This window comes from Mugil cephalus, chromosome 12, assembly GCF_022458985.1.
Source record: "Mugil cephalus isolate CIBA_MC_2020 chromosome 12, CIBA_Mcephalus_1.1, whole genome shotgun sequence".
NCBI classification, from domain to species: domain Eukaryota; kingdom Metazoa; phylum Chordata; class Actinopteri; order Mugiliformes; family Mugilidae; genus Mugil; species Mugil cephalus.
In genome coordinates, this window is record NC_061781.1 from 4028273 (window position 1) to 4042251 (window position 13979).

At 39.2% G+C, this 13979-nt stretch overlaps 1 protein-coding gene across 1 annotated transcript; it reads right to left on the bottom strand.

Annotated features, from left to right (window-relative positions):
* Positions 1-648: 648 nt before the first annotated feature.
* si:dkey-3d4.3 (ras guanine nucleotide exchange factor F) lies at positions 649-13699 on the bottom strand. The gene is made up of 8 exons (XM_047601982.1): positions 13586-13699; positions 7933-8121; positions 5330-5412; positions 5116-5194; positions 4393-4439; positions 3754-3874; positions 2825-3014; positions 649-1474 (listed from the first exon to the last, which is right to left on the bottom strand). Exons 2-8 carry the CDS (start codon positions 8090-8092, stop codon positions 853-855), a joined length of 1302 nt encoding a protein of 433 aa, XP_047457938.1. The 5' UTR covers positions 8093-8121; positions 13586-13699; the 3' UTR covers positions 649-852.
* Between the last annotated feature and the right edge of the window lie 280 nt (positions 13700-13979).

The window sequence follows — 13979 nt, forward strand, 5'->3', positions numbered from 1 at the left end:
ATGTCCATGTCAAGCATGTGCATGTGAAGGGCTCAATGCAGTCGACGTCTGTGTTCATATTTGCTTTTGTGCTTTCAAATAAATATGTACTGGATGGTACGAATCAAAGACGAGATATCCTAGGTAATGTTGATGAGAGTAATCCTGTTGGCTAGGAAATGTTGTACTCTGGTGCCCTCTTGTGTCAACATAAGGTTGAAGTTCGGGTGGTGTTGTCATTATCTCTTGTGGTCAGTTTGTAGAATAATAAAGCAACATTTCTTAACCAGATTAAGAAGACGGTCACAAAGATGTTTAACAAAGCAAAAAGAAAAATGACTTTGAGTCAATAGGACCGGGATTTGTTCATTTGTACATATTACAGTATACATACTGGATGTTTCACATGATCACACTGCTACTTATATATATATATATATATATATATATATATATATATATATATATATATATATATATATATAAATATATAATATACCTATATTAACAAATGGTAGTTTTATTGCTTTTCTTGATGTCTTGATGAGAACAAATATTAAACATGATTCTGTGTCTCTGGCCCAAACTTCCAACATCCACAAAGATGCTGTAGGTGGGGAATGTTGGTCTGGAGTCCCTTATGGAGTGATAGAGAGAAGAGAAACAACACCACATCTATCCACTTTATCCTGTGTCGCTGAGTTCACTCATATTCTGATAAGAAGTGAGTCATGCCACACTAGAAATTTGTGGTAAATACATAAATTCTGAACAGCACATATACAATTATAAAAACAATATTTGTCACAGAATGACAGTAAAATATTCACATAAATAACACTGCTTTCTTATGGTTGACCTTCAGAGTGCACATTAGGAGTCAGTCAAAGTCATTTGCCATATGGAGATCGGACTGTGACGGTTGCAAGGTCTTCCTCCAATCACCAGCAGCGTATCAGGCAGATGCTGCTCTATATCACCGTCCTCCTGGTCAAGCTGGTCATCCTCTATGCAGCTATACTGCTTCTTGAAAGCTCTGTTCTCAAAGGTCAAGCAGCTTCCTAAAGACTGCGCATCTTTCCCCATCAAGTCCTCTTTGTGCTTATCAAGTTCTGAAGAAGTGCTTTGGTAGGTCTTGTCTAGACTGAAAGTTTCCAACTCTATAGCGCCCTCTGACCCCAGAAAAGCGAGTGGTGCAGGGAAGCACTTGTTGTTAAAGGGCTTAGGCTTCCCACCCAGCAACCTGGTTTGGTTTTCTGAGCTGGGACTGCTGGTGTTGGTCTTGTAGCTGGGTCCCAGCCCAGCGCAGCAGTGGTGAATCTTTTTTGGGGGTTTGGAGCCTTGGAGTGTGGTTACCACGCTCCAGGTTTGAGTGATGAAGTTGTACCTCCATAGACAGCTCTTTGGAAAGGTCTGGCTCTCGCCTCCCCCGAATAGCAGCATACTGTCTCTGTAGACCAGAGCTGAATGGCCCATCAGTCTGGGAGGACCAGACCTGAGGAAAATCAACAGGTGGTGTTAAAAGGAACAAACACATAAAACAATGACTACCATGTGCACTGACCTCTTGTTATATTGAACATGTCACCTGTAAAAGTGATGTAATCATTGGACTTGTCCCATGAATTGCTGAGACTACAACTGAAACCTTTACTCTGCACACTTATGTAAGTATTCATACTGGCATAGTTTCAACAAGGTGTTGGAAACATTCCTCAGAGGTTTTGGTTCATATTGACATGATAGCATCACGGAGTGGCTGCAGATTTGTCAGCTGCACATCTATGATGTGAATCTCCCATTCCATCACGTCCCAAAAGTTCCTCTATTGCATTGAAACCTTGTGACTGTGGAGGCCATTGGAGTACAGTGAACTCATTGTCATGTTCAAGAAACCAGTTGGAGATGATATGAGCTTTGTTACATGGTGCATTGTCCTGGTAGACTGTGGCATATAAACCATGCTCAGTTTGTACTAAGGGCCCCAAAGTGTGCCAAGAAAATATCCCTCACACCATCACACCACCACCACCAGCCTGAACCAATGACACAAGACAGGATGGATCCATGCTTTCATGTTATTTACACCAAATTCTGACCCTGCCATCTGAATGTCCCAGCTGAAATCGAGACTCGTCAGACCAGGCAACATTTTTTCAATCTTCTATTGTGCAATTTTGGTAAGCCTGTGTGAACTGTAGTCTCAATTTCCTGTTCTTAGCTGACAGGAGTTACTGTTGCCTTTCTATCATCATGAACCAGTCTGCTCATTCTCCTCTGACCTCTCACATCAACCAAGCATTTTCATCCACACAACTGCTGCTCACTGGATATTTTCTCCTTTTCAGACCATTCTCTGTAAACCCTAGAAATGGTTGTGCGTGAAAATCCCAGTAGATCAGCAGTTTTTGAAATACTCATTCCGACTTATATGCAACTAAAATGCATGCTATTTAAGGCAGAATTATTCTTCGGTCATAATTAATAACGAAAATAAAATGACACATCCTGTGTTAGCTGGCTCTAGGAAGTAGATACAGTAGAGCTAGAAAGTTGTTGGACTGCACCTTTACAAAATAGCACTGTCCCTTTAAGAAAGAGGGTAGTCTTGAGTTGTTGTTGTTGATCTGAATGGCTGCGCATGTGTGCCGCTGAACTGAGGGCATGTTGCAATAAAAAAAAGAACATCTGTGTTGCAGTTTGTTCTGGAGGTGCAATGGCATGTGATCTACCTGCACTGCCTTCGCGATCTACCAGTCCATCATGATTGATATCAGTTCATAAGGTAGTAAGTTGTGTTCAGAGTTCAGAGAGTTAAGTTACTAAGAGATAAGTTGTAACTTACTTGTTTTTAAGGGAACTCCATGTATGGCTGTTGGTATTCCACATCCAGAAGTCTCTCTGCTCTCGCAAGCCTTTCAAGCCACCAAAGAGGTACATGCAGCCCTGGTAGGCCACGGCTGAGTGACTGTGTCTAGGGCCTGGGCCTAATGAGCCCTGTGGAGATTCACTCAACAGACACCAAACCATGGTATCTGTCATACATACACAAACATGCATGAGTATCCAGTAGTAGTAGGTCAGGGGCCACATTCCTCCCAATTTGATTACAAGGGGGCTGGACCAGTAACACAATAGGATATTAACATATACTGGTAATGTTTCCCTTTGTTTTAGTACAAAGAAGCACATTTACAAGTTTACACATTTAAGTTTAATAACCCTCACTATTACAAAACACAGAATGAACAACTGAACATTTCATAAGAAAAATAAGTGAAATTTCTGTATTGTTCTAGATCTCAACTCTCTCTGTTGTGTTACATCCACAACTCTTACTGAAACTGTGTGAACAGCACAGGAATAGCACTTTTATTCAAAAAATTACAGTAAATGTCTTCAATGTAATTTTTCCAAATTCATCCTGCGGGCCAGATTAGACCCTCTGACGGGCTGCTTATGATAATGATGATATTAACCTCAATCGGCTAGTATTTCTTGCTTTGTGTGTGCAGACGAATGTCAAGTGTTTCCCATTCTGCAGAAATCCTTCTCAGACAATTCAAAAGACTGTCAAAGGTAAATTTGCTGAACTTCACGACTAAATCCCCTTTTTCATCATTGGTCTCAAATACTGTAAAAACTCAAATGGAACAATATTTGGTTGAAAAATAATAGTAAGTGAAAAAGAAGGGTAATTTTGTGGTTTTTCACCTTGACCATTTTTGATAGATGGGAATTATATGGGGGGAAAAAAGGCATTTTTGAGCTCACCAAAATCCAAACTCCAAAAGTCCTGCGAGGATCCTTTTATGTCTACAAAACCTCCGTACATCAGCATGACAGAGCCAATCACCACAGCACTGTGTCCTTTTCTGTTGCTCGGCATTTTGGTCTATACACACAGACGCACAAATGCCTAGAATCAATTGTAATCAATCGTACAGCAGTAACCTAAAGCTAAACTTGGATTACTTTACAGTTGTTTCAAGTCTATCTATCTTTCTTATTGGGATTAAATGGAGCCCAAACACGTCCACGTATAATTTCAACATTGAATTGGGTGCTAAGTACCAGTTACATGGTATACGGCCTAATGTGACAACCTGAAGAGGAGCCTCACATCTTGACAAAAAAAAGAAAAAAATAATAATATGCTATTCAATAAAGTAATTATTAATTTGCTAATTTATTCAAAATTTAGATTTAAATTCATAATGTTGTCACTCAGTAGGTATATGTCCTCTGCAACTACTGAATAATTATGAATAATTACTTGTAAACCATTTCTTGCTCTTACGCTTTCAATTAGTTTGATGTTATCTAGGTATAAGTGCTATAGCAGTCATGTCATTTATTTGTGTTTGAATTTCAATTTAAAATAGAAGCTAAGCCTCTAAGACAAAACTGTACCTTAGGAGAGATTCTTTTTCCCTGGTGATGCACCCACTTCTCCTTTTCTGAAACAGACATTACACATGAAAATGAAAGTAAATCACAGCTTAAGTTAATAGATAAATAAATAATGAATGATAAAAAAAATCTGTATAATAATATATTGATGTTAAATAAATGGACTGACTGCAGAGGGGTTGAAATAAACTGTTGGAATGAAGTGAAATCCTAAATACAATTGATTTTTAAAACCAACTATGGTAATGGGGAATACAGGTAAGGCTTTAAAAGGCAGTACACAAGAGAGAATTAAAGCTGCGTCGGAACAGAAAGAGGGCCTGGCCAACCAAATGAGGAAACACAGGAGTCGACAAGTTGTGGAATCTTTAAAGCAGGAAGCAGGTCCTATTGTTATGTCGCAGATCCAGGAAACGCGAGTAGCTACTCATTCTTGTCACACTTCATTCATTTGACTTATATTTCATCAAATAATCTGCATTTTCTCATGTTGTTAGTAACTGTTTCTAAACGATTCCATTTCAGACACAGTTGTGATCTACAGTACTGAATCGTTTCACAGGGGACCGGCGGTGTGGGACTAGTCAAGTCAAGTCAAATTTATTGTCTAGAATCAACATGCAACAACAAGTTCTATCTGTTAAGCCAGAGAATGCTCTAAAGCTTGACAGTTGACTGTGAATGTAAGTTGCACCATGCATGCTCCTCAACAGTGAATCTTACCCATGTCAAATACCCAAAGGGCACATCTGCAGTGAGTATAAGCAGAATCCAACATGCCTCCAAACACATACAGGAATCCCTGAAAAGGTCAATGCCATTAAACACACAACAGTAATCATCAGTCATATAGACAGTGTGTTACATGTTAAAATATTACATATGCTTCGTGAGAGTACGAATGCAAACACATCAATTCTTCATAATGGGTTTGTACCTTATAAGCCACCATAGAATGTTCTTCCAGTCCTTCTGGTGCATATTCACTTTTGTAGTTCAACTCCGTCCATTCGTCACACACTAAAAAATGTAACACAAATATTAAATTTATATTTGCCTGAGAATCACACTGCTTGAAGCTGCTGAATGTCACACATGATCTCTATACATTAAATGGTATAATTCAATGTACCGTACGTGACAATGCTAATGTCACTGTTGTTTTGAATCCCACAAGGAATTTATGTTTGCCATGTAGTAATAAAAAACCTTTGCATTGCCACCACAGCCTGCATACTGCAAAAGGTGGTAGGATCAAGTGTCATTATTTTCTTTTGAGTCTAAATAAGTCAAAATGTTATTCATCATTTATCTGGACGCAGTCTGCAAACATCCAGTGCCAGAGTTAAAGAATTAATGGCATAGAAAACTGACCGGCTGTATGCAGCTCTGGAAAAAATTAGAGACCACTGCAAAAGTATCAGTTTCTCTGATTTCACTATTTCCAGGGTGATCCTGGTCAGTAAAGGGATATTCTCATCCCTCTGCCCAATGTCTGCTGCTTGACCTTGTTCTCCTGAACTGCTTCTCTGTAATTTTAAGGAAGGACACAAGCTGACACTCACTGTACTCCTCTGCCAGTTCAGTCAGAATTGAAACCTTCCTTTACTCATTGAAAACTTTTCTTTTCAACTCTGGCATATTTAACAGTTTGTGATTGCAGTTACTTTTGAGGTACTACTAGCACTGCTTTTGCCATCCAGCTGGTCTATTGCAAGAGGACAGTGAGTTTTATACTTTCCTTGTTAAATAAGATTTAGTTCAGGTGTTCACCTGATTACTACCATACTGTGTTGGTGTTCACCAGATACTGGAATGGAACAGCTGTCATACTGCAATTATGTCTTATCTGTCTATTATAAAAACCTTGTGCAATACACGTGTACACGTTTTCACTTTACCACTGCTGCTACATTTTTTCCACTGCTGCAATAAAAACAATGTGTTTTATTTTGTATATTTTTTTAGCATTAGGATTTTGACTTTATACACGTATATCTTGTAAATAGTACCTTCTTTGCACTAATTTGTACATACTTGTGCTTAATTTATTAATTTATCAGAGTTAACTTAAATGGCATATTCACAAAGTCCAGACTAAGTATGTCAGTGTGTTTGTGACAGAGTGACAGAGAGAGAGACAGAGCAACTTCACAAGACTGCAGACTGCAACAAATAAATGTATGCATGGGAAGCACAGCTTTTTATTGGCATACCTGCTCCTTAATGTGAGTGAAACACTTGCACTGTTGAGCCCTTTACAAGTTCTCAGAATGATGAACGACACTAGCTAGCTCTCTAACACAGATCGTCTTTTCTTCATTGGAGAGGAAGAGGCACAAAGAAGAGGTGAGTTTGTCGTCTCAAGTCTGTATTTGTAAAATATCACGATGCTGCTGTTAGGTTCATCCCACCTAAATAATGAAATATTGTTTTGGATCTCAGGAAATGTGTCTATATGTTTTGTTATGTACTGTGTCTGTGTAGCACCCTGTAATGTAATAATTTCCTCAAAATGTAATAACGCCTGAAAATGTAATCAAATTTGCACTTAACTCAATCAAAAATGCAATAAAACCCAATAATGTATAATAATAACAATAATAACTTCACCAATAATGTAATGAAATATCCTGACTGATATTGAAATAACATAAACTGAGATGTATCTGTTTAACACATCTAGATAAATACCAGGAAATAAAAGCTGACACTCTGAACTCTTGTCTCATACTCATCTGTTGATCTTAAACCCAAATGTCTTCAGTGAGAAACAAAAACAAGGGAATTTGCCTTGCTGTTCCAATACTTTTGGAGGGGACTGTATATCAGATATTCCATTATACAGCCACGAGTTTTGTTAGAAAAATTATGCTTTTGATATTTCAATTAATCTCGGACGCTGGCACTCTGGCCACTAGAGGGCCTGCAAGGGAAAACACGGTCAGGATCTCTTTCAGTGGAGCTAGCTGAAAATATGTCAAGCAACATTGAAACTTTCTCCCTTTATATGATCACTTAGTGAGTGAGTATGCAATGTCTCAAGGTTCAAAGAAAAGGTTTCCTTTCCTGGTGTCCTACACAAATCTGAAGGTATTGATGCTGGTGAAAATGTTATTACAATATCAGTCAGGATATTTTATTACATTATTGGTGAAGTTATTACATTATTGGGTTTTATTACATTTTTGATCGAGTTAAGTGCAAATTCGATTACATTTTCAGGCGTTATTACATTTTGAAGAAATTATTACATTATAGGGTGCTACAGTCTGAACAAGAGCCTGGAACTTTGGAGAGCTAGCAGTGTTGTGTAGAATTTGTCCTCAGATTTGATTGTTTCTTTATATTTCATAAGTTTCTTGGAAGACTCCTACGTCTTCATGTTTGTACCCTTTTAAACAGAGTCCAACAGTCGTCTGTTCTGCCAGCAGCCATCCAGAGAGGATCAAAATATTCTGCTTCCAACTGAAGTACGTCATTTTGTCCTTTACATATATTTGGCACTTAAATAAATTGATCCGGGGAGGAGGCTCTTACCTACGCTGTACTTCCAGAAGTCCCTCAGACAGCTGTTCTCTCTGCCTCCAAGGATATAGACATTGCTGCCATAGCTGCAGCAGGCATGCTTGTAGCGGTCACATGGGGACTGGCTACCCTGAAGAAGCTGCGTCCACAGACAGGGATCACTCTGACTCATTATGGCATCGCTCTCACCGAAAACTAATTCTAAAAAACAAAAAACCGCCACATGAAATGTTAAAAACATAATCAACATATTCTATATTACAATCATAAACCTTCCACATGGGTAAGTTTATTTGACATGTCAAAATAGCTCAAGGCAACGTTGTCTATGGTTCAACTGATCTACAGCTTTTACATTATACATCATTTTTGAAAGGCACAAAAGGCAGAAACAACTCCAACTGAAGGTACACATGGATAGATACTCCACTGGGTCCAATTTCCATCTGTGTTCATCTCTAATCAGAAGTGGAAGATACCGTAGAGATTATGGCACTGACACAGCTGAGAGGAAAGGTCAAGCTAACGGATGATCTGTTATCCTCCAAAAAGATGAAACCTGAAGTCCTCTGTATTTCTCCAGCTGATGAAGCCTATTGCAATGGCAACTCAGACACATGGCATGCTACATGGCATGCTACATAGCATGCTACATGGCATGCTACATGGCATGCTACGCCATTGTGTGGTAGCTGGGCTTCATTAGTTGCTTTGGTTGTGAAGAGCTTGGCTCTCATGGGTCTTCAGCTGGGACTCTGACTCTCAGAGCACCTGACTGCTGATTAAAGCCTGAGTGTCGGGGGGGGGGAGCCTCTGCAATAGAAAGACTGTGAGGCTAAAAAGATAGACAGGGAGAGTAAGCTGGGCGGAGAGATGGTGATGAGACAGATGCAGGCCAAAAAATTGATTTTGAATATCTATATGTATACAATTTGAAAGTAAATATTTATAGGTAAAGTCACAGTCCCCTATGTCCATAGCTGAGGGCAAGCACCTAATTCCCCAAACCACTCCATGCAGACATGGCAGCCCACTGCTCCAAGTACATACACCGCTGTGTGAGCACAAAGATGGCCTAACTGGAAGAATGTCTCCATAAGGAATATGTAAAGGAAATCAAAAAACAAAAACAAATGTGGTAGAGGCAGTCAATGCTCATGTTTATTTGTGGGAAACTGACACAAATTACTCAGGGTGTGAGTAATTTTGCCCACGTCACACTATTATTTTGTTGTTGCAAATGTAAACGAAACACATATCTCATTTCTCTCACTGGAGAGGACTGGCCTCTGTGTCTCTCAAGCTGCTGTAGCTTCCTGCAACTATGAGCCATTGCGTGTTGGCAGGCCATGATTAGGTGTTATGGTTAAGTTTAGTTAGGGCTCTGACTCACACAACACCTGACTGCCAATAAAGGCGTTGGTGTCTGGGGGAAGGCACACTGTATTAGAAAGGCTGTGTGACTGTGAAGCGTGGCTCGGGGGAGAAACTCTTCAATCACAAAATGTCCATGTTCAGTTGGCATTCCCCCTACTGGAGTCACAATCATTCATTTAGAAAATGCACAAAAAGGGATGAAATGGGAACAATCTGTGTCTCTTTGAGGTTTCTATTCTAGACCTTGACCCAGTCCAGCCAAAAGATTCCTCCGACTACAGGTAAGTAGCTCTACACTAATGGACCCTAGTCATGTGAGATTCCATTGTGCAACACCCATGGATGTTACTATTTAAACCCCAACTACCCAGCAGTCTTTGAAGAGGTCAACTGAAGAAGCAACTTGTATGAGCTGTGAAACATCTTAAAGAAACTCCACAAGTCCAGTTGCCTTCATTTCAACTCTGTTTTTTGTTTTTTATATTCCTTAATGTGGATGATTTTCAACCTTCCCAGACACAGCTAAAAAGCTGTAAATGTTAGCTACATAATTTCTCCACATCCGGTCACAAGACAAGGCAGGGCAACCATCACGGGTGGGCAATTCTTTTTCGGTAAAGGCATGGTACTCATTTACACAGCCAAAAAGTGTAGGTTAGTAAAGATGTTGATCGATATTTTTGATCTGAAAACATCTTGGGCTGGTAGATAAGAGTTAGCATTACCCTGTTTGTATGTACAATGAAACATGAAAGACGATTGTGGTTCAGTGGGAGAGGATACTGTTTTCTACAATAACTGAATTCTGGATATGCTGCCATCTATTGCTCAACAAAAAATTAAAATGCAACCTGTGGTGGAATTTTCAGGAAATTATCAGGAAATCATGACATCAATCGATAAGTCACACATCATGACTTATCGGCCCGATAACATATATATATTTTTGTCAGCACTGTGGTGTGAGTTGTCGTTTTAATCAGGCGCTCCCTCTACTACATGAGACCTGCAGTGAATGCTGCATTCAAGTGGCGTCATTATGATCACAAAAACAACTTTCTGACTGAAAAAATGCATCACTCCCTCATGTCGGAAAACAACTTGTTAACTCTGTCATAATTTTTGGTAGTAGCTGACTGATATCAACGTCTTATCCATAGTATTTTACTAATTGCCCTGGATGTTACCCATAGCCTAAATCATAGAAACATGAACATAAAAAGTTTGGGGAAACGACTCGCAAACCAGTGAAGGGGAATTTCCGTCACCACATGAATGCACCAAAACGTGCATACCTTTGTAAATATACAAGATGGCGGCAGTAGTGTGGGGTTTTTTTTTAAGTTTCCGAGGAAGACAGTTCGCTGGCTGAGTGCAATAAATGTTTAGAGAAAATACCACGTGAAGGGAGAAACAGCATAGACCTAGCATAGAAATGTTTGATTCTAACTTGTGTCAGTGCACTATTTATTTTTTAGAAATTGTAGAATGCACTTTTTCCACCTTATTTACTTTGAAACCTGATGTTAAGTATTTCAGGTCTAGAGGCCTTTATTTTGTGATGTTCATTTGAAATATCAAATAGTTTTGTTTGACCTTGATCTTTTAGCAAATGTTTGCTTGTTAATAGATTTTCATCTGAACAATAAATATCTTCATTTTAACAGTCAAAACTGTTTGTTCATTAGTCTTTCTTATCTCCAGGTATGTTATCAGTATCGGCCTTTGGAAGCAGATAATTATCGGTTTCGGTTACAAAAAAAAGTTTTGGGCATCTCTAATTTTCACTGTAGATACTTCTCACCCATCGTTTGGCAGTTTGATATATTTAAATAAAAATATATTATGTATTGTACAACTCTTCCATATTTGAAAATTTATGAAATGTTTTGCTAGCTCATTGCTGCAACCATATAAGTTACCATAACTGTGATCTCTTTAAACTGACTGATAGATGACTGAATTATTTCAGCTGTGAAATGTTTAATTATCCAATGACCCGATGACTCACTTCACCAACCTTCTGCCGTTTCCATGATTAGCTCTTGGCCACTGGATGTTAACAGTGGAACTTTCCATGCTAAAATATTTATGACTACGAAAGTACATTCAGTCACCAGCTGATAGTCATAACATTTCTTCACTTTTCACTGCAAAACCGCTGCTACCCTGTTATATCTTATCAAACAGTCACATGAGCAAACAGCTCTGAAGTCAATGTGTCGCTGAGCCTCGTGCTGAGCACAGTGCCTTTCAAAATAAATAGCAATCAGCTCTTAATATAGTTTAGTGCAAATGGGAATTAAACATCCATTACCGATATGGATCGGCTCATTATCACCGATTCCCGATCTAGAATTTTCTTCAATATCGGTACCGGTACCGATACAAATATCGGATCGGTGCATCCCTAGTAATGACCATCAGTGTTGTTGGTAAAACAACATACGATGCCTTTCCTGTCCAAAAACGAAAGGGTTTTGTTTGTTTGTTTGTTTGTTTGCACTAACTCGTACGAGCAAGATCACAATATATCAATAGATCACTAATAATGATAGAATTATTATAATAGTTCAAAATAATATAAATAACACAACCTTTGTTGTATCCTCAATTAGGCGGTCAAAACTTTATACGTCATATTCATTCTGACTCAACTACATTTTAAGAATGGGATGCTTTTTGATATCCATTTATATGTTTGTTTGTTTGTTTTTTTATTATCCATAACTGTTTATGTTATTATGGTAGTATTATCTTATCTTATGGAGGGTTGTGGAGGAGCTGGAGCCTATATATAGACTATAGATTTATCCAGTAATAGTAGTTCATCTGTGCGTGGATTGAGAACCTATGGGCGGACATGCTCCGTTTGAATTTACATCCCTGCCTCACAAGTACAAATACAAGGAGACACCATTTGACACGTTCGTTGCTGCTGTTGCTATGCAACTGGTCAAATGGCCGAACACCTCGGACACTGTTTTTGCCAACTTGTATATGGGCCTGATACTAATTCTGTACATTTTTTTGACATTGTTTATTTTTATTTAATGTGATCTCATTTGTTTAATCTCTCTTGTGTTTTTTGTTGTTTACTTTTATGTGCAACAAAGTTACGGTGACAAAGTAATTTCCCTCGTGGATCATTAAAGTCAGTCTAAATCTGTAGTAACTCAGGAATTAAGTTTTACTACGTACACACTTGTATTATGAAGTAAGGCAGCTATTGCTGTGTATTAGTACCTTAAACATCCTACACCCCATGAATTTGGAGGACGTACTTTCAAACAATGTTTCAAACAAGCGGTGGCAACGTCATTCAATGTGCAAATACAGACTTCTCACTATTTCAGTATTCATGAGTGCTTATTAGTTTGAACTCATGGGTCCTGCCCGCACCACAACCTGTTTCCTCTAGATTCCATTACCTCGCCTTCACTGAGTTGTGGTAGTCAACTGTTTATGGTCCTGACAAAAAGCATCTCTTGCTTCATGGAACTCCCTTAGAAACGCAAATATTCTTCACAGAATGGGTGGTTTTCCTTAAGATTACACGGGAATCGATGAATTCACTGTTGGCCAGTGGCACATTTTGGTGAATGGCGACACAGATCACTGACTGTGCAGAATGCGTCAGAATTATTGCTTAATCCTACTTCACTTTAGCGCAGAAGCATAAATTATGCTTACATTTATAAGGTTGTTAACTTCCCCGCTTAAGCTAACTAACTAACTAACTAACTACCAGCCTCACTGTCTTACAATAGTGAGGATGGGACGTCGTGTTAGTCGTACTAACGAGGGTAACAACCGATGATCCACTCGCTGTGCACATATCTGAGCATTTTTCTTAAAGTGTCCAAAAATGTTTTAGCTAGTGTACGTAAACGTTAGCTTCTACCGAGGCTAGTGCGCTACATGCCAACCACGTCAGGAAGAACGCAACCGTTAACTAACGGCTCCGCTCACCATCGTTTGCTTTGACAAGACCGAACGCAGCAAATACAGTTATTTCATTCCGGTCACGTCGATCCGTGTCTTCTTGTATAACCCCGGCGACAAATATAATGACATGTTCACCCAGAGTAAGTAAGTAGTGTGAAGTTGAAGATGACGAGGAAATCAGATGAAACTTTACGGGGGTGCCTTTAAGTTTTTCACCTTATTTTGACCCAAAAGAGATGTGACTGCCCTGTTCCCGAGACACGTTGTTTTCTAAATCCCAATTGAGACATTTCGCGTGTGAAAAAAGTGCAACATAGTCAAGGAACATTTTGTTACTTACTACGAGAACCCCACTGCGCCTCTTCCCCGACAGTTCTCCGTCTGAAAGACGGCTATTGCTGCATTCAGGGCTGCCTCGTAAATTGCCCCACCTGAGGTAGGAAGTGCTTGCACGCACTTTCTGGCAGGTCTATAATGCCGTATACTGTCTGTATAGGGCTTAGGTGATCCGCGGGGCAATGGCAGCTCATCCAGAGGGTGCGAGAATTACATAGAAGACTGCAATTTTTCAATGTTAATATCTGTTAGCCCTAATTTGTCTCTTGTTTCAGTCAGAGAAGAGGACAGAACATAACACTGAGACCCAAGACTAAACATCGGACAGCAATGAGCCCAAATTGTACTTGTTTTTTCTAATTTTTCTAAAACACGTGGAAAAAAAATGTGGCCCCCGA